The 21,546-nt window shown below is 43.1% G+C and overlaps 1 protein-coding gene across 2 annotated transcripts in view; it reads right to left on the reverse strand.

Moving 5' to 3' along the window:
* Window positions 1-21,546, reverse strand: part of FSTL4 (follistatin like 4) — a 200,348-nt gene that overhangs the window by 173,175 nt on the left and 5,627 nt on the right. For both annotated transcript variants that reach the window (XM_027747682.2, XM_027747681.2), the window contains exon 3: window positions 12,416-12,449. In XM_027747682.2, the coding sequence (XP_027603483.1) occupies window positions 12,416-12,449 (34 nt within the window). The remainder of the gene's footprint in view (window positions 1-12,415; window positions 12,450-21,546) is intronic.

A 21,546-nucleotide genomic window follows, 5' to 3' on the forward strand; every position in this document is an offset into this window, starting at 1 on the left:
AGTGTTGCAGGACATTCCGCTGCTTAAGTTTCTTGCCTTTTTTCCTAATGTATGCACACAAATTTAATTATTTAGAGCTCAGAGTCAATAGGGCTGGATCAGCACCAATGACTGACTCCCACTGGCAGTAGCAAGACCTAAAGGAATCACTACCACTCTCATGAAAAAGGCACACCCTGACTATCAGATTACAGGATATTGACATTTGTGACAGTATTATAAAGTTAAATATTATAATAATTAGTTTCCAGCTGATTTGATCTCAGAAATCATACCAGCTTTGGTGATGTTTGCACTCCAGTGAACCCTGTTTTCACGTGTTTCCTACCAGAGGATGCAGAAGGAGGAAATCTTAGGGGGAAAATGCATCACTGAAGAAGTGATAACTTTTTAACTTCTCCTATCAGCATTAATTATTATTAAATCCTGAATGAGGTCTTGGGGCAAGAAACAAGGAGGGAGTTGCAGCCAAACCCCTCACCCCTCAGTGCCAGCTGCACCCACAGCATCCATGGGCAGAGAGCTGGGATCTGGGAATGCAGCATCACACCCTGCCAGACATCACCTGGGTTGAGTATCTGCTCTATGAATTTTAATTTCTGACAACCCAACTCCCAAATAAGATCTAACTCTGGGCAAAACAGTTCCCCAGACAGCTACTGCAGAACTGTGCCTCACACTGGGCACTCAGCTGTGCCCACACGTGAAGCAGAGAAACACTTGGGCTGGAAAACATCTCCAAAATCATCCCCAGCAGTGCCAAGACCACCAGTAACCCACGTCCCCAAGTGCCACATCTACACATCTGCTAAATCCCTCCAGGGATGGGGACTCCACCACTGCCCTGGGCAGCTGTGCCAGGGCTGGACAACCCTTTCAGTGATGAAATTTTCCCTGATATCCAATCGAAGCCATCTCATGTGACAGCAGGGAGGTGGCAGCACTCCTTATGGCACGGCACCCCTGCACAGATGTGACTCCTGGCCCCACTCTCAAGACAGAATGAACTGACAGCTTGACCCCAGGGCACACTCACAGCAGGATGACCCCATCCGTGCCAACAGCAAAAAGAAAATTCCAAACTAGCAAGTCTGAATTCTAAGCTACAAATTAAATAAAGCAAAAAGTAAATATGCTCATCTCAGACTCCACTGTCCCCCCATTACAGTGTACCCCCAATCACACTCTTATCTAAGTCCTACAGTCAGCACCACATGAAACTCTCCACCAAAGTTATCTTTCATTTTTTCATCCAAAAAGGAAAGATTGGAGAAAAAAAAAAAAAAGACAAAGGAGATAAGACTGAGAGACCTGAAAGCCATTTTTATCCTAATAGCTGGCAAACACACATCATTAGATTCTGATAGCAAGTAAAAAAGACTGTGTTTACAGTAACTTTAAAACCAGCAAATTCTGTTCAAGAATAAAGGGAGTGAATCCACTATCTGACAGTTGCCATTAATTTCTAGACCTGATGAACAGCTCCTGTGCTCAGTAGCTTCCCAAATTTCTTTCTCTCACAGTTGGCCTAGTAAAAGATATTTCTTTTCCCTACAAACCTTGACCTTCATATTCTAGTGCCTGATAAATAACCAGCACAGAAAACAGATTTTTATCTGAATTTAAAGAAGAAAGTTTGTGTGTCCTCTCAAGGACTAACTGAACCTTGTTAAACAAAACCCAACCCTTTGGCTTTAGAAAACTTTCCCTGTAGCTCATGGAAACATCAGGTCTTCTTCTGGTCACATGGCACTGCCTGTAGGAAAACAGTGATAGCACCAGCAATGTTTCCAGTAATAAAAAAGAAATACTAGTATAGGCGGTATGTGGAAAATAAGACTTATTTTTACAGCAGCACGTGTAGCATCCAATGGTGAGGAATTTATTTCACTGTAGATCTAGACAGTGCTCAGTTTCATCTGTGTTCATGAAGAAGCAAAATCTGAACTCATTCCTTCTCACCAGAAGTAAACCAAAATAGTACAAGAACTTTGTTGTATTTAAGTCAGCACAAATCCCAGTTTTAATAATTAGTAGCTCATCTTATTCTTGCTTCTTCGGACTTTAGCTATAAGTAAAGCCACGGGGTGCCTCTTCACATGTTGGAGATGGGATTTTGCAAGTGAGCTAAAGCCATCTAGTCTGGGGATGGGTTTTTGCCTGTTTCTTTCAACTGAAAACTCGACAGAGCAGTTCTGACCAACTGCCTTGAACCACTCCATGCCCTAAAGCCCTGGGAGCAGCACGGACACGCCGAGCCCTCACCCCAGCAGTGCCCAGCCAGCACAGGCCACACAGGGCTCTGGGAGAGCAATCAGGGACACGAGGTGCTGGATAAGGGCTGCACTCGAGGATCTTAGAGGCCTTTTCCAGCCTGGACAATTCCACATTTCCAGGATCCCCTCCCTCTCCGAGTCAGACCTGCAGACAAAAGCTCCATCCCCAAAGCTGCAGAGGAGAATTTTAAGGCAGCAGAAGAGTGTTTGTGCTAAGAAAAAGATTTAATGTCTAAATTAAGTGCACTGTGCTTAGCTGCCACTGCCAGAGCAGTGGGGTATGGATGGCTCTCCTGCTGGAGCTGGATCTCTCCAGAGGGTCCAACACCCGCCGTGCGCTCGTTGGCACATCAGCACTAGGGGCACGCTCCTCCCTGCAAGGAATCCCACTGCTGCTCTGCCAGGAACCCTCCTGTCCCGTGGGAATACACTGAAAGAATGAACAGCACGCTGGGTTTATGGAAAAGCTGAAAATTATTGCTGCAAAATCAGAGAAGTGCAACGGAAACTCTGCTGTTAAAGGACCGAGCCAGTATCAGCTCCTCCACGCAAAGGAAGATAACTTGGACACTTTTAATGGTTTCCATCATGTTCCTGTTGCTAAATGAATACAACATAACGTGTTTTGCTTGTATCATTCCTGTTATTAATTGCTGTGACATTTGGAACTGGAAATAATCCCACAGGTTTCCCAAAGAGAAAAATGCCTGTTTGTCAGAGGCGCTCGGCGAGGGCAGCGCTGCTGTTCCCTCAACCAGCCTCTCACTCTCCACTGAACAAACATCATCCTGCAAAATAATCACATTAGAGCTGCTGCCTGCTGGAAAGGCAGAGGGGTGAAAGCAAAGACAGAGAGCTGTAAGTATTATTTCTGTTTTAGAATACTAGAGGGTGCTCAGATAAAGACGCCTGAACGATGATGGGGTCATCTAATCAGAGGGAACACAGCTCAGCTATAATAAACAAGGCCTGATGAACACGCTGCCTTTGAAAAGGGAATTGCAATGCCTGATACACAGATCAGACAGGATTTGTTCTCCTGACGTTCTTTATATTGAGAGAACATTAAAAAGAGGGTAAAGAGTCATTCTCAGCATTGTCTCACGTTCAAACAGGAATCTTTCTCAAGTTCACTCAGAGCCCAATTACTCCACCAGCATCTCCACACTTCCCAGGACACATTCGGGTGACCCAGTGATAATACAGACTGTGTGACTTCCCAAAAATGCTCACTTAGCACTGCCTCTAACCCAGCTGACCTGCTTGGAATATATTTAGAGGTGTTGTCCAAATGCAAAGCTCCCCACGCAGGAAGTATTTATTATATTTCCAAATGGAAAAGAGAGGCTCTCTACTGTTCCTGTTCCTTTGTTGCTACCTCTGTGTGAGACTTCTCTCTAATTAAGATGCCTTGTAGTATTGAGGAGCAGTCAGGGCTTCCAGGATAATTTAATGTACTTGTAAGGGCTTTGGCTTATTCCCCATGCTGTGCCTTACAGTAAGGACTTGCTCCTTACTGGTTTTGAGACCAGTTGCTCAGTGGGAGGTGTGACGGTCCTACATCCAGCACAAAACTGCAGCCCAGGCTGGCCAGTTCACCCCCACGATGGCAAAACCCAAACTGGTTTTACAAGAATGACATGAGCCTTCTCTCCAGCTTTTCTATGGCTCCAGCTGCTCATTCCAAAACCAGCATCCAGAGTCAGCACACTGGTCCAGCCTCCCCAAGCAGTGAGGTTAAAAGCTAAATATGACTTATTACATACTTTAAGGAAAAATAACAATTTTGGAAAAGTAAATATGGCTAACAAAGAAAGAATTCTATAGAAAACAAACCAGAAAGCCTAGAAAGGATAATAAAAAAAATAATCTAACTTCAATAGCATAGAGCAAAGTTATTGTTTAAAACATTCAGATATGAAAAGTAAAGAAAACGATCCTATTACAGGCAATTCACATCACAGAATTTCAACCAGAAGCAGGGGCACTGCATGCCACTGGCACCTGCTTTGCAGTTGCAATGAGAAACTAAATTGAAATCCTGTAAGCGACATTTTGAAAAACTTCCAGTTCCACTGATGGAAAACACAACTTTTTTTTTTTCCTTGTATATTTTATTTTCCAAGCTAGAGCATAACTTTATGCTATTATCTGCTGGCTGCACAAGGTGGGTTTGAGCTGTGGCCTTTGCAACAACTACTGAGCACACAAAGCCCGGGAACAGACACGCTGATAACTTTGACAAAGCACATTCACCGACAGGCTGAACAAAATCAAAACCCAGGATCCAACTGATGCCTTTGGAAGGAACCAGCTGTGAAGCCTGGAGGTCCAGAATCACTGATTTTATTCTGGTTACTGGGGGAGTTTCATGATAGAAGTCAAATAGTTCTATGCTCAATCAGAACAAGGAGCTGGGCTGAGATTCAGCCCTAATGGCTGTCACAGCACTGGGGACACTTCATCTTAACCTCCCCAAAAACTGAAACAGCAGAAGGAACGGCAAAAATACCACCTGCATGGCAGAGGCAAGGACAAGGAGGAGAAGGGGACAAAACATGAGGATCATCCTCGTGCTGCTCCATAAACACACACAGTGCCCAAGCATTGCCTGTTCTGTGCAAAACAACAAACTTCTCTACTGTTCTTCAAAAGATCTCATCAAACACAACAAGCAAGCAGCATGGCAGGGATAAATAACTCCTGCCTCGTGACAAACAAGGAAATATTTATGGAAGGCTATTAAACTTGGATTACTGAGACTCTGGAGCAGTTGCAGAGTAGCCAATCAGCTCTGCTGACTAAATACATATTTATAAATGCTTTAGCTGGTTTATTTACCCAATGGACCAAAATGGCTTATTCATTCTGTTCTGGTTTTATTTGGGTCTATCAAGTACAGTAAATGTGCAGTTAGATGCATAATAAAAACTCCTTTAGAAAAGTAATTACATTACCTTACCCACAGTAGATTTTTCTTTCCCAAGCACCAAGAACAACTGGATCATTTCACAGGCTCCTAAGTTCTTATTAAAAACATACTGACACACACTAATTACTGATCTGAAATCTTGCTTAGGAATGTAAAGTCCAAAGGAAACATTTCCAAACCAAGCAGGGACCCCTGAAAACCACTAATCTAAACAGAGTACTTGCTATGGCAGCAGCCAGGGACATGGGCATAGCACCAACCACCTGAACAGTTCCTTCTCCACATCCTGTTAGGAAGGAATTCTTGGCTGGGAGGGTGGGGAGGCCCTGGCACAGGTTGCCCAGAAAAGCTGTGGCTGCCCCTGGATCCCTGGAAGTGTCCAAGGCCAGGTTGGACGGGGCTTGGAGCAACCTGGGATAGTGGAAGGTGTCCCTGCCCATGGCAGGGGGTGGAATGAGATGGGATTTAATGCCACTTCCAACCCAAAGCAGTCTGGGATTCTCTGATCCCGCAGGTTTTGATGAAAGTTGGATGTGTTGCAAGAATAAATCCAACAGATCCACAGGTAAGTCCTGCAAGGAGCACTGGCGTGGCCTCAGTGCCCTGCTCCCCTCCAGGAGAGACCCCAGAGCCCTTCAGAGCCTCTCCTGCCACAATCCCCCCCTCCAGCTGGGCTCAGCCAGGCTGACAAGCTCAGCTCCCTGTGAGTGCCTGAACTAAGAGAGCACCGAGAGGGTAATTTCTCTTATTTTTATCTCATATTGGAGCAGTGAGTTGAAGCTCTGAAAATATTAACCTAATTGCTCTGCCTTCTGCTTAAAGCTCAGTTCAGGAAGAAATGGCATGTTGAAACCTAATAAGTCTGAAATTGAAAATACACCACTCTCTTACACATTAAGCAGACCAGCAGCACGCTCAAAATCTGTGACTCGAAAACCTGACAGGACCCAGAAGTGATCCTGGACTTTGGGCTTTCTGGCTCAAAGTCTGAGTTTACTTATTCTGCTAATTTCTGAGACATGCTGGATAAACTGATTTGTTGGAGAGTATATATTTGCATATTACATTATACTGCCATTATCAGAAACATCTGCTGCCAGTTTTTTATTCAACCCTTACGAATCAGTTTATTTTACAGCTGGTGTGAAAACTCAGGGTTTCCAGTGTATCTGCACCTCTCCATGTCATGTGCAAGCCCCTCCATGAGAGGGGCTTCTACCTCATGCAATGTTCTGTGTAACAACAGCATTTCAGCAGAGTTATGTGGCTGGACAAAAAAAGCACTGTTTCATAGGAAGAGCAATGCACCACCCAAAAAACACCCCATAAGACTTCAAATCTCACTGTGGATTTCAACCTGGTTGCTGCTAAAGATGATTAAGTCAAGAAAAGCCCATGTCTGAAAATATCTCCTCTTGTCCTTTAAGACAGGTTGTCTTAGAAGACCAGTGCAAAGCAGCCCTGCTTCACTGCTCTGGGTCAGCTGGAGAAAAGTGCTTTGGAGGAGGTGAAGAAGCAGCCAAAACAAAGTATGTAGGACAAAGTGGCACCTTCCAAAAGACTGCCCAGTTCAGCTGGAAAAAGTAGAGAAGCTTGTGTGGAGCCCAGGGATGTCAGAAGCGAAGAGCAGGAGCAGCTTATTCAGCTGCCAAATCTGCACAGTTTGTTCTGCTTTCAGGTGGAAAAAGAGAGATGCCTTCAGGCACATCCAGCCTCACACTCTGCACTGGGGATCCTTATTTATCAACTATGCTGGGATGGAATACATATATATGTTATTTTATGGATTTACATCCCTGGAAATCCTCACAAGCTCTCAGTTTTCTGGCTCCTCTCCACCTTCTCCCTCTTCCCACCCCAGGAACTGAAGTCTGGCCACTCCCTAAGCTTGCCCACAAGCTCCTTTGTCCCACCTGCTGCTGGGAACAGCTTTCCTGGTTTCCTGCTGCTCCAGAAGTTTTCACTTCAGCTCCTTCAGGTCCATCACTGTGCTGCTCTAGCAAAGCCACACACTATTTTATTTACTCACTGAACAGTCCTGCCCATTCTGCCATGAACAGAACTCATTCCTCCTCATGCCCCAAAGTACTTCACTACAAAAACTGATGGAGCCATTTAAAAGAACCTTAACTCTCTGCTTCCACCAGCCAGAGACCTGGGCATGGGCTTCCTACACCTTTGGCAAAGCTGGGCTAAACCATGGCTGCATCCACATTTTCAGAGGGAATCCTCCTAAAGCAGCAAACAGTCATTTCTGAGTCAAACATGACCAGCAGGACCAGCATTGTTTGGTCCAGCAACACCAACAGTAACAGTAAAACTGCCCAGGAGCATTTGCATTCCTGTTTAATTTACTGCTGTGCCTAATGCTGCCTAATGTGTTGATTATTTGGGGTTCCTCCCACTCCACAAGGTTTTACTCCCTCTGTTAACTCCCATCACTTACAACCACAAAATATGCCCAGTTATAATTAAACACCATTGCTGAGAGATGGAACTGCAGTTTCTCCAGCTTAGAAATACAGGAACTAAACATCACATTAATATTTTGGCCCAAACATCCTTCCCTGGGTAACAGATTGGCAGTCACTGATAACAAGGCCCTGAAAAGTCAGAGATAATAAAGATTTCTATGAAAATAAAGCAGCTCTGAGATGGACAGAGACAAAACTTTGTTTGACTGAGTAATTGTTAAATATGCCAATTTATGACCCTATGAAATAGGTATTTTTAATGTAAAACCTGTCCTTTGAACTTCTGAGGCATGTCCTGAAGACACAGCCAGTGTGTTTCTGAACACCCAACACTTACAGAACACGGACACACAAATATTTATTTACACATCATGCCATCTGGATGCAGCTGGGACAGACAGACACCCAGGATCCTGGGGGTACAGCTGCTTCTGAAGAGCAACACAGGCACAGCCACCGATTCTGGAGGGGTTTGACCAAGCCTTAAGGAACAAAACCAAATTTCTTGGACTCCAGCAATAGGAAAAAACCTACAGAACGGGAAATTAGGAGGGGATTTAGTACAGAGGTAGTTACAGACAGCCACTTCATTGTGTTCCTGAAGAGTTTGAGGAGAGCAACTTCTGAAGCTGTTGGTTGGATCTTCTACCATTGCTGACTGCTCTCCAGTAAAACTACAGCAACCTGGGAAAGCTCAGGGGGAAGAGGAAAAAAAAAACCATATTCTATTTCTCCTCACTGTGATTAGGAAATACAGTGTAACAACGAGGATTGTGTATCTCTAATAAAGATATACAAACAGGGACAGCCACACCACAGAGCTTGTGAAAATTCAGAGGGGTGCCAGCCTTTTAATTTAAACCAGGCAGTTAAAGTTCACATCATTACAGCAGTGTGATGTCACCTGTCTGAATAAATCTAGGGCTGCATCTCATTTAATAAGATTATATGGTCAGAGCAGAAGCAATTTGCTTGAACATTTCTTGGCTGAACGGTTTCAAAAGCATCTTTTGACACTAATTTGTTGAATGGATGATTGCAGTCAACACAAAAACAAATTAAAAAGTTTTAAGTGCTCGGACTAGTAAAAAGCAAAGGTGTCCATTAATCCAGCAGAGCTTTGCTTATTTGTATCTGCTGAAGACCTGGCTCTTTGTGCTTCGTGAGCCTCTACAGATGCTTGGGCAGAGAGTTGTACTCAGGAAAAGGGAAAAGACTCAACAGCTGAAAAAAGGGCTTCCTGCTCCATCTTCCCCCCCAGTTTTAATTCAACAGAAAAACATAAATGGAGAGCATTCAAATCCTGTGCCTGTTTATCACATGCTGGGTTTTGAGTTTGTGTTCTCAGGTTTTATGGCTGGTTGGGGGTTTGTTTGTTTTTAGAGCACAACACAAAACCTGGCACCCTGTCCCATATTCTAGTTTCCACTGCATGAGCATAATCCAGGTGGATACTGTCTGACCCCCTCAGAGCCAAATATGAACTGAATTAAGAAAAATATTCCTGCACCTTCTAATCAACTCCCAGAATGAGGGGTGGGGGTTTTTGATTAAAAAATTATTTTTAGTCCGAAAGGTTAATATTTGCACACCAGTTGGACAATCCAGGCACAAAATGGCCCTGCACCCATTTCCATTTCAATTCACAAGGATCACAGTCTCCATCCATCCCTGGAAGGTGGCTGCCAGCTGCAGTCAGGGAGGCATCTCCCCTCCACACCACAGCAATTAAAAGATCCTGTAATTACTGCTGATCTCGAGCCCGTGGAAGTCAAAGGAAAGCCATTCATTGACTGTAATGGGCTTTGGAGCAGGTTCCGAATTTCTCCAGCATATTTAATCCTGACACTTTGGAAAGCCAAAGCCTCCCGGTTTAACTACACTCATCCACAGCTAAAAAAAGGAAGAAAATGTTTTCACACTTGACAACAATCGAGGCTTTGTTCCCTTTGAAAGAAAAGCGTCTGCTTTAAATCTAAAAGACTCAAACCTTTTGTCCCGAAATAAAGAAAAATCCTGAAGAATGTAAACCAGGATTGCCCCTCCTTTCACCAAAAGCTCTTTTTGTAATCATCCTGGATCATCCGTGAGCATGGGATGATAAAAGCAGGCATAGAGTAAGTCTGCTGAGCTCTCACCTTTGGGGGGGGTTTCTATTAGATATTTTTAAGTTTTAAAGATTTTCAGCTTGTCGAGAGGAAGCCAAACCTTCCACCAAGGTTTGAGTGGACAAGGATAAACCCCCACACCCTCAGATCTTTTTCAATCATCTCATTTCCTCGGGTAAAAACCATTATCTACAAAAATTACCATTTTAGGGAGGAAAAAGGGCCTGAATATTAAAATCGCTTCATAACCTATCACAAAATCTACAATAAATCCTTTTGTGTGCATAATAAACATTTCAAACCCCCTGTTATTTTTTTTCCCTGGCACCAAGTGGTATCTGCTCTGTGCACATTTTAATACTGAGGACGTTTGTGAAAGAGCCTTTAGTTGAATTATTTTATAGGCACTACTGAGGAATAACTCCAGAGAAGAAGATACTTAATCATTGCTGAAAATCCCCAGGTAGCTCTGCAAATCCACAGGCTTTTGTGGCCAAGATGTATTTATCACGTTTGTTAGCATTTTTTTGACTTCTGAGGAGTTTGCAGTTCTTCAGGCAGCCTGGATTATTCACAGACTGCCTTGCTGGGCATCCAAATTTATCTGTACATCCTAATTCCCCCAGTTTTCATCCCCTTCTCTCCATACCAGCTGTGGGTCTAACGAGCCTCTGACAGAGAAGTCCATTATCTTGAATTCACTTCTGAAAAAACTTATGGTTTCACCCTTTCAGATGAAAGTCAAGTCTCACCCATCCTGTGAAGGCAACAAGAAACCAGCCTCACTCAGCCTGGCAATGTGGTGTCCTGAGACACTGATCTCCAAATCATCATTGCTCTGGAGGAATGTTCTCCAAGCACCCACAGGACCTACAAACTCAGCCCTGATTTCAAAAACTGCCCTATTTAAGTTCTCAGAGGTGTTGGTGACTTGCACTGGGAAGGAAACTCTGGAGAGAAATTCTTCTCTCAACCAGGACTAGAGGTACATCCAGTAGGTTGGATTCCATCTGTGTGTCTGTAATGGACTACATCACAAACCAGAGCCAGAGCAGGACTGGAATGTCTCCACATCCAGGGTGCCAAAAAGCTCTTCTGCATCTCAAAGCAACCTTGACCCAGCCAAGAGCCCTCCCTCGGTCTGAGATGGAGGGGAGTCCAATAAAACTGCATTTCTTCACGAGGAGTGGCAGAAGTTTGACCAAACACACACATATGCTGGACATCTGGGCTACACAGATTTCACCTTTAGCAACACCTATATCTATATATATTTATATTATATATTTATATACTTACATTTTTATCTTTTTATATTATATATTTACATTTATATATTTGTATTTTTATCTTTTTATCTTTTTATATTATATATTTATACTTGTATATGTTTATATTATATATTTATATTTTATATGTTTATATTATATATTTATACTTTTATATATATATTATATTTATATTTTTATATTTATACTTTTATATATTTATATTTATATTTTTATATTTATACTTTTATATATTTATATTATATATTTATATTTTTATATATTTATTATAATATTTTTAATTTATTCAGTTCCTCTCTGCTGCCTCAGCCTCGCAGAAGGAAAAACCAAAACGAACACACACAAAAACACAACCACAGAAAAAGAAAGGAGATTATGTGCCCAGAAGACAAGTTACCCTCGGACCTGACCTTTTTAATTTCTGCAGTAAAACACTGGTAGTTACAACCTCTTCCCAACACAGGGGATGCCTGAAGCAATTAAAGAAGCTGCTGGAGGGGGATGGGGATTGCATTAATCCCTTGAAAGGAAAGTGCCACCCACTTCACATTCTACTGGGACAGATGAGGGAAGCTACTGCCTGATCCAGAGAACATCTGCTGAGCAAAATCCGAATTAATGACAAGCAGAAGGAGCTCTTTGATGGCCCATCCTCACCCAGGAGCCTCCAAAGAGCCCCTGGTGGCAGCAGCCAGTTGGTTTCCAAGGCAGCAGTTCCCAGGAGCAGGGAATGAGGCACCTTTGGGTGCACCTGCAGAGTGATCCATGGAGAGCTTTGTCTGCACCTTTTCCTCCCTGAAATGCTCCAGGGTCAGAGTTTATCACAGAATGTTTGGGTTGGAAGGGACCTCATCCAGTGCCATCCCCTGCCCTGGGCAGGGACACCTTCCACCAGCCCAGGTTGCTCCAAGCCCTGCCCAACCTGGCCTTGGACACTTCCAGGGATTCAGGAGCAGCCACAGCCTCTCTGGGCAACCTGTGCCAGGGCCTCCCCACCCTCCCAGGGAAGGATTTCTTCCCAATATCCAACCTAAACCTGCCCTCCTTTCGTTCAAAGCCATTTTGGTGCCCTGCCAGCACCCAAACCTTGACTTGCACCCCAAACACCATCATGCAATTCTGTGCTAAAAGAGCAGCTTTTCACTGAAAAAAAAAAAAAAAGTACAATTTGTGACACCAAGAGCTGTCAGACAAGCACCAGGCACAGACTGTTGGAAATCCCCCAGCAGCACGACCTTTCAAGTGGGTAAACTTAGGCTTGTTTTAAAATGTTACTGCAAGAATACTCGACACCAACACACACACACACACACTGAAAGAAAACTGGGTTTCCTACCTTTTCTTCTTGTAACTTCAAACCTTCTGGAGTCCTATAAGGAAAAAGAGAATTTTTTGGTGGTGGTTTTTATGAAATACGAGAATTGTTCAAAGGCAGGAGGAACAAAACCCCCTAAAAACATGAGTCACTGACCCAGGGAAGCAGCTGTGAAGCTCAGGGCAATAACTGAGGAGTAATTACAAGCACACACGTCAGTTTGTTCACAGATATTTGATGGATAAATATAACACAAAGTGATTCATTACTGTGAAACACAACATTTTTCTCTAAAATGGATTTTTTCCCCCCTCTATTGATATTAAGAGGGAGCAATCTAGGAGGGTTATTATCACTACACCAAAGATTTGGGGTTGAGGAAGGAGAAGCCATTACAGGTACTTTTAGCAGACACTTGTTCAAATACTTGAATAATTTCAAAGCAACTGGACCACTCAGAGCTGAGGCTCATTTCAGCCATGCACACCTACATGATTTGCATCACAACCATCTCTAATACAGAAACTTCTGTTAAAAAGGCACTGCATAAAGTCTCAAAGGGTACTGCATTCCCAGACAACACTATCTGCTTGTGCTAATGGTGAGACTTCAGAGGAATAAATATTTAATTTCAAGCAGTAACATTATTTATGGGTTAATTACAAACACGTTTAATTTCCATTGTTGGAGTTACTTCTTGCAACGAGTATTAAAAACAGAGAATCGTGAAGGACTGATAACAGACCTTGGCACCCTCCAAGTCAACTGAGAGGGATAAACAAAAAGAGGGGTATTTGCTTATAAAAACCACTGTCATTATTCCCTGTAGGATGCTACCTCAGTGATCCTGAGCAATGTGTACACTGGTATTCAGGATTAGCAGAGACTTCAAAGCATTTATCCTCTTCAGGCAGCAAAGCTCCCGAGCTGCACAGGCAGTTTTACTCCAGGGACCTCTCAGAGCTTTTCAAAATATTAGTTTGAGAGGTGGGGCACAGGATAAAAAACCCTCAGCCCCAGCTGCTGTCCTTAATCCTGTGTACATGGAGGACATGCAAAAGTACTTTTAAAGTTCCCCAGAGTCCCTCCCTTGAACGAGCTGTTTGAATTCTCTGCAGTTCAAAAGCTGAGAAACACTAAAACTAATTACAACTATTAATATTGATCAAAAGAAAATAGACAATCAGACTCTATTAAAAAAAAAAAAATCCAAGTGTCAGCTCACTTGTATTAAACACCCTTCTGGTACTTCCATGTCTGCACAGACATCGTGAAAAACAAAGGATGGTCTTCAAAGTTTCCCTTCTTTTACTCTATTCCCCTTATAATTATGAGCTCTGATGAATATAAACTACCCCAAAAACAGATGCAGGATTCAGAAGAAAAGCTTGTCAGAACTGCAGTGGGAGAACACGAGGTCAGTTCAAGCCCTCACTTCTCATTTGTGTCCCCCAAAATATCCCTTCCCTGAAGAAAAACTCCAATGACACTGAGAATTCTCATGATTTCAGGAGAGTACACAGAAAAATGGGAAAATACCTGGCAAGCACGGCAGGGCTTAAAGAACAGCACAAAAAGGTATCAGGCCCAGGTAGAGACGTTTCTTGTGCTAGAAGATACTGCTCTCAAGTTAAAAAAAGATCACACAGAGGTTTTAATAGTGTTACCGGTAGAGATCCAAACTATTTTGATAAAAATGACACTAAAGTTCTCGAATGCATTGCCTGAGGAACACTTTTCTGCAGAAGCCATAAAGCAGATGGTTATAAATGAGACTTATTTCATGGGCACCATTTAATGACTGCAAATTCCTTTAACTAAAAATCTAATTTTATCAGAGCATAAATCACATGCTTTGAAGGGAAAAATTTGTTTCGGATTTTCCATTCCTTCCAGAAAGCTTCTTCATGTACCCCTTTAAACAGCACTTCATTAATGCAACACAACAGTTTTATTTGCCAAGGTTCACTTTTAGCACCTATTTTCCTACTTTTTAATGTTTAGTCAATTGAGTACAGAGTAAAAGGTCCTTCTGTTCTGTAGCTGAAGTGCCTGATCACTGTTATGTGGAAATCAATGTTATGTGTTTGCTTCAGGATTGCCCTTCCCCAGCCATGCAGCTGCTGAAAAACTGCATCTCCTAAAGACCAGTGTCATCGAGTGTGATAACTAATTCTACCAGGATGAGGAAAGACAAAAATCAGAACCAAAATCCAAGGCAGTTCAGTGCCTGCTGTCACAGAGCTTCACTCCCCTGGAGCTGCCGTGTGTGTGAACCTGAGGCAATTTAACAACTGCTTTGCACAAAGCCCCTTTCTGCTCTTACAAAGGGAATGCCAGTCTCTCAGAGGGCAGCATCTACCTGTCCTGCCAAGGCATAATAGCGGGTTGGTGTTTTATCTCCTGATTAATGCTCAGTCATGGGCCCACGGATGAGCAGAGCACTGGGGATAAATCAGATTTCATTCAGAGCAAACACAAGGCACTGGGAACTTCATTGTGCAGCGTTAAAACACAACACCACGGAGGGAACACACAATATACAGCAGTGCTTGGTATCCAGGGTGCTGCAAATGGGTTTACTGACAGTCCTTAGTGAGGGATTCAAGCAGCAAAACCACTGTCAGGTTGTTTAGTACAAAATCCCAGAATGGGTTGGGTTGGAAGGGACCTTAAAACTCATTCCATGGGCAGGGACACCTTGCACTGGACCAGGTCGCTCCAAGTCCTGTCCAACCCAGCCTTGGGCACTTCCAGGGATGAATTCAATATTTAGAGCTCTGTCCAGAGCTCTGCATTTCCCATCCCTTTCTGTTCCTAACCTCTGACCCACAAACATGGAACATGGACCACCAAGGCGGGCACCAAACAGGTACCAACTGCCCTCAAGCACAGCAACCCCCAGGATAACCTGGCAATGGTTTCAGTCTCCTGCCCTTTAATGCTGATTTAGATTTAGTCAAAAGACACCCCTTTCTATCAGCAGAAGTTACCACGGTGGACTTTGTGAAGAAAACCCCACCAATTAACACATCAGGTGGAAGAGATGCAGAAGAACAGGTAACACAACCCAGACCCACAAATTTCCTGCACTGCTGGCCTGGAGCAACCCCCTTAGCAGACCCTTTGTGGGAGACACAGCAGTGCAGGCAGATAAATCAAAGCCAGTCCCTGCAGCTGGGCTCACACTGGGGCTCACAATAAATCAGCTGCCACCTCTGCACACCCCAGGGCTCCAGGGAGCTGCTCTCAGGCTCAGCCCAACTGCTGCACTACTTCTAAATATACAGTCCTGACTCACTTAGCAAATTAATAAAGAACTGTCTCTTCCTATTAATAGATTATCATGCCAGGGATTTTTTTTTTCCTCCCTTCAGAGCATTCTCTTCCTTATCTCCAGTGAGGGGTCAAGCAAAGAGGGCAGGGTTAGATGGGATATTGGGAAGAAACTCTTCCCTGGGAGGGGGGGAGGCCCTGGCACAGGTTGCCCAGAGAAGCTGTGGTTGCCCCTGGATCCCTGGAAGTGTCCAAGGCCAGGTTGGACGGGGCTTGGTGCAACCTGGGCTGGTGGAAGGTGTCCCTGCCCATGGCAGTGGAGTGGAATAAATGAATTTTAAGGTCCCTTCCAACCCAAACCATTCCATGAAATGACACCCAGCACAGGGCTGGTGAGACACTGCACATGGGCTGTAGCATCAGCAGAGGTTATGACTAACACACAGCTTAGCCTGACAATCAGGATTTTCTGTTTACAACCAAGAACACAGAACATTTTCAAAAACCTCACTAATCAGGCAGAGAATATCCACTTTTTTTTTTTTTGATCAGGCACGTGGGGAAAAAAAAACCCACAGATCACGTGCTCCTGTTTTGAAAAATTTTGCTACCAGCACAGACACTGGCAATTTAGATTTGTCCTGTCTGGTATAAACATGGAGAGAAGCTCTGATGTCTCACATCACACAGGATCATCTGCTCGCCCATACGGCAGCTAATTGAGGTAATTGCTGCCTCTCTGATTTTGCTCACTGCTATTTCTGGACTTCAGATGAGAAACCCAGGTACAGCTCCATAAATTTCCACATTGTCATGGGGAAGCTCCTGGGATGGCTGTTTTTAGAAAGCCCAAATTTGCAGATGTAGCCTGGCTAATCTAAGGAACTGATAATTCCCCTGCTTGATGGTACCAAGTACTTTAAGTAGAACTGTCTTCCTTTAAAAACTACTGCTGCAGCCTTTTATTTAAAGGGAGAATATGCTAAAAATTAGTCAATATTTAGTCTTTTAAGGTTAAATGGCCTCTGAACAGAATATCACAGTGTGACCCTCTGCCACATCACAGCCAAGTTAAGACTGCCTTTGATTTCTTTTTTTATTTGCAACATGTTTTACTCTGCTTTTATTCTCTTCTTCAAAAACACACCAGCATTTCCCCATCTAGGTTTGATTTTTCACAGTTGCACCTTGACAATCCCTGATCCTGGGCCATAAACCAAAATTCTTCAAATTTTCTGCTATTATTCAAGTATGCAGTGCCTGCTTTACCCCAAGTAGCACAGCATTCACATTTTTTAGTACTCCAAGCATAAGAGCATCCCATAAGATACAGCATTTATTAAATCCTATGAGGACACAGAAGAAGGTAGGTGGGGTTTGGGGATCCAGAGAAAGGACCCCAACAAATATATATATAACAAACAGTCAGTAGACAGATACTATCAAAACATTCCACAGCACCTTGAACTGCAGATGCTCTGATAACCAGCACTCAGAGCAAAAGCTTCTCATCTCTACAGGGATAACATACTAGTTAAGATTTAGACTGCTCCACAAAAAAGCAATTACAGCTTGTTAGAGATAGCACTTCAATGCAAGTAACAGGGAGTGAATTATCACTACATACCACAGTGATACAAAAATAAACCTCACTCTTGTCTCCATGTACCTTCATTAATGCTTAAACAGGAGCAGGCTGGAGCCCAGTACAGATTTAAGTTCAAATTTGATTCTTTCCTTTTTTTTTTTGTCCAAACTGAATGAAAAGCAGAAAGAACACTGACATGGCAAAGAACACACGACTACTAATAATAATTAAAATAAATACCAGGATATTAGATTTTCAACTGCATATAAAATTGATACACTGTGCCTGTCTTACTCCAAGCTCGTGCTCTGAAATTGAGTCTCTATTTGAATTAGAAGCAAAATCTTCTGATAAAAGTCTTTGCAATTTTGTACCTTGCTTTCCAAAACATTCCTTTCCTGGTCTGTTGGGTTAGGAAATATGACTTTGCTGGGGGAAGGAGCAAAAAATCATCCCTATGACTCCCTTGCTACTCAGAATAGCCTGCTGTGGTCTTCAGAAGCAGCAGTAAGTGATGCAACATTGAAGAATCTGAATATAATGAGGAATTCCAGCAATAATTGATCCTCCAGCCAAGCACAGTTGAGGCTGTGAGTGGACTCCAGAGAGGTGCTTTATCCTGGCTAGGATGGCACTGAAGGGCTGCTCTGACCCAGCTGTTTGCAGGCAGAGGGAGGTTTGAGGTACATTTATCCTTGGAGGTTTTAAGCAGTTCAGGTGCCACAGAAACAGAACCACAGAATGGTTTGGGTTGGAAGGGACCTTAAAGATCATCCAGTGCCACCCCTGCCACACCTTCCACTAGACCAGAACTGCTCCCAAACCCTTCCAACCCAGCCTGGAATGCTTCCAGGGATGGGGTGTCTACAGCTTTGGTCAAGTAATAACTACTGAACAAAACCCACGGGCAGCAACCCAGCCAATAGCTGCCAGCATGGAGAAAGTTATGGTGCCTTGGAAAATGAGCAGGTTTGCTGGGTTTATGAGCAGGAAAATAAGCATTGGTCTAACCACCCAGGATGCTCTGAGGTTGGTGATGTCATTTAAAGGCATAAAGCAAGACAAGGTATCAAACAGCAATGGGGAGGAATGATCAAGGTCCCTGCAGTCTGCTCAGGCTTCTTAAGAAGGAGGATGGGTGGCAAAAATAAATAAATAAACAAAAAAAAAGGCACGGCATGAAAGCCAAATTAAAGCAATTAAGTATTTCTAGCAAACCACAGAGCTGTTATGGTTCTGTAGCCCTGAGCAGACCACAGGATGTCTGCCAGCCTTTGCTGGAGCTGCTTGGGAGCTTGGTGACATCCAAATATTTAACAATTCAGCACAAAACAACTACTTGTGTACCACAACACAGGATTATTCTCCACTTTCACGCTCTCAAGCTGGGATAATATTGCTCCAGCTCCCCACCAGCAGTGCCCCAGAAAACCTAACACACAATTTAGTTTCTGAGACGACTCCTGTTAGAGGAGCTCCCTGCAGCACATGGGAGATCTGGGCTGAGGAAGTCCTGCAGCACTGCTCTGCTCCCCGTGGGCTGGGAAAGGGAGATGGAAAACCTGTCCCAAGAACTATGGCAAAACCAGCTTGGCTTCAGCACACACAGGGAAGCAGCCCCTCCCAGAGAAAGCAGGGAATGGCAGAAGGAAAGCTGGCTGTCAAATTTCAATCTTGAATTAGATGCTTTTGCAAAATACCCCAGGAGGCTGCAAAAAAAAAATCAATCTGAGCTACGAGTGTGGAGTTCCTTGAGAGACTGAATGGACTAACATCCCTGGCTTTCCATCAGAGCCTCCTGGCCAAGTTCTCCTCCAAATCCAAACTCCAGGGTTATTTCAGATCCAGGTTGTTTGTCTTTTTTCTGCTCATGCTGGAAAGTCCCTTCGCTGCCACTGGCAACGACTCACAGAGCTGCATTTTTTAAAAACTCCTTTCTAGAAGGAAGAGGTGACCCCAGTCACACACCTGGTGTTCTGTGGGCAGCTCAAAGCCCTTCTAAACCAGCACAGAGCTGCCCATGAATCGTGCTCACCCCTAACACATCCAGCTTGACCATGGAATCAGACTTGCTGAAAGCAGAGGCAAAAACTCGTCCAAAAATACCACTCTGCAGTGGTGACCTCTATATATTTAAGTATTTTGGCATCTATTCCACTCAGTAGGATTGAGTCCTGTGATGGTTCAACCCTGAGAAGCTGCACCCAAGTCCATGTGCAATGCCCAGAAGCTTCAAGAGCTTTCCAGCACCCCCTGGAACCAGCCCATGGGAAGTTTCACAGTGTAAATGTGACAGAGCATTCTCCAAAATTAACACAAACCAGGCAAGTTGCAAGTTTCCACTTCAAATACTAATGCTGTCCTTTTTTAAATTAGGTTTTCTATTTTAGCTCATTCTACACCATTGGAATTTCATCCTGCATTCGTGTATTTATTAACTACCTAATCAGGACTACAAATATTCCAGAAAACAACCCTCTTCTCAGGAACACCCCAAAAATTTGAGGGGTGAAAGGCTGAGCACCAAGAAAAACACAGACCACTGCTGTGTTAGAGAGTTCATTTCTCCTCAGAAGGACTGTAGAGTGTAGTCTTATTTTTCCTTTATAAATGCAAAGCACAACTGCAATAATTCTACCACAAACCATGAAATCAATTTAGCAATCTGAACATAAATTAAGCAACGTTTTTGATTCAGTCAACTTGTTCCTATGTAGATCAGAACAAGTATTAGTGAAGGTCAGTGACCTATACCCAAGTATTTGCTTTGATGAAGTTCACAGGAATTTTCCATCAGAGCACACTTCAAATTACTTGACCTGTAAATTAACCCTTTACTCGTTTCTAAAGCAATTTTAGTGAATTGCCAGGAGCATTTCTATTTGTGATTCAGTGTTTTCAAATGCACGTTAATGGCTCTGCATATTAATCCAGCCATAAAATTTGGTGCCTAACGAACTTCTCATGGATGAGGAGCTCCAAACTGAACCAAGCCCAGCATCACTACAGAAGGATTTCAGGTGATTTTTATTATTGAAAAGGTATTTTGGCTAAACTATTTTCTGCAAAAGAAAATATCTGCTGTCTTCTCTCAGAAGGTGTTTATCTCAGTTTCCCTGACCTACCAAAAGCTGTGCTCAGGGCTTTCAGATTCATCTTGGTGTTTGGTGCCATATTTTTATAAAGACTATTTCTTGTGGAAACAAAGCTCTCTACACAGTTATTTTTTTCAAAAATCTGAATTATAACTCTCATCCCTTGAAGCTCTTTTAATTGCATTCTTTGTACATTCAGAATTTTAATAGTCACACTCGTTAAATTCTGAGCAAACCTGAGCAAATACATTTCTCACTGAGATTCTTCCACCTCAAGCAAGATCAAGTAATTGGTAAAATAACATCATGGGTTTTAGGGAAAGATCAAATGAATTAGTGTCTTTCAAGTAATGTAATAGTTCTGTGATTTATGTTAAAGTAAATTATTTGAGTAATGAATTTAATTCTTCAGAGTAACTTTTTTCAAAAATCAAAACTAATACGCATTAGTGAAGAATGAGATTTTTTTCAACTGCAAAAGTATGAAAAATACTTAATTATTTTTAATAAAAAGGCAAAAGTGACCTGAGACTCTATAGGAACATGGTTAACAGAGTACCAGTGTATCACCTGAGCCTCCACAGCAGCAAAATAACAGTGGGGGTGTGGAGGGGAGCTGTTTTTCTTCACTTTTACAGACCAGAGGATGGATAACTCCAGAAAAAAGGACACCTGAGACAGAACTCAGAACCTCCAACAGCACTGAAATGACTTTTGAGTCCTGCTAAGCAGCAAAGAGCAACTTTTTAATTGGCTTAAACTATAATGCAGACACTTGTGGGTGTTTGTAGATGGGATGTGACTGGGAGAAATGGGATTCTCCAGCTAGAACCAGATCCTGAGGCTTAAATAGATCCAATTGCAACATGAATCCATCAAGGTCTTATCATTAGTCTGGCATTGACTGATGTGTCTGCCAGGACAGAAGTGTTGGAGGCACTGCCAATTAAAAAATAGCCAAGGCTCCCTTTCCTGGCCTCCCCCACCACCTCCCACTTCCAGAACCACCACTTAGCAAACACATGATCATCAGGAACTAATTAAATAACTAAAACTGTTTCAGCATTCAGCACCCACTGCTCAAGAAAGCCACAGTTGTAGATTTTTACGGTTTTATTCACAAGTCTCAGCCTCAGACACGTGAAAACGTGAGCCTAAATATTTCAGCAGGCAGCACCGAGCCCTGGGGTAGA

This window comes from Pipra filicauda, unplaced genomic scaffold (genome assembly GCF_003945595.2).
Source record: "Pipra filicauda isolate LSUMZ 115617 unplaced genomic scaffold, ASM394559v2 scaffold89_size2521313_pilon, whole genome shotgun sequence".
NCBI lineage: Eukaryota > Metazoa > Chordata > Aves > Passeriformes > Pipridae > Pipra > Pipra filicauda.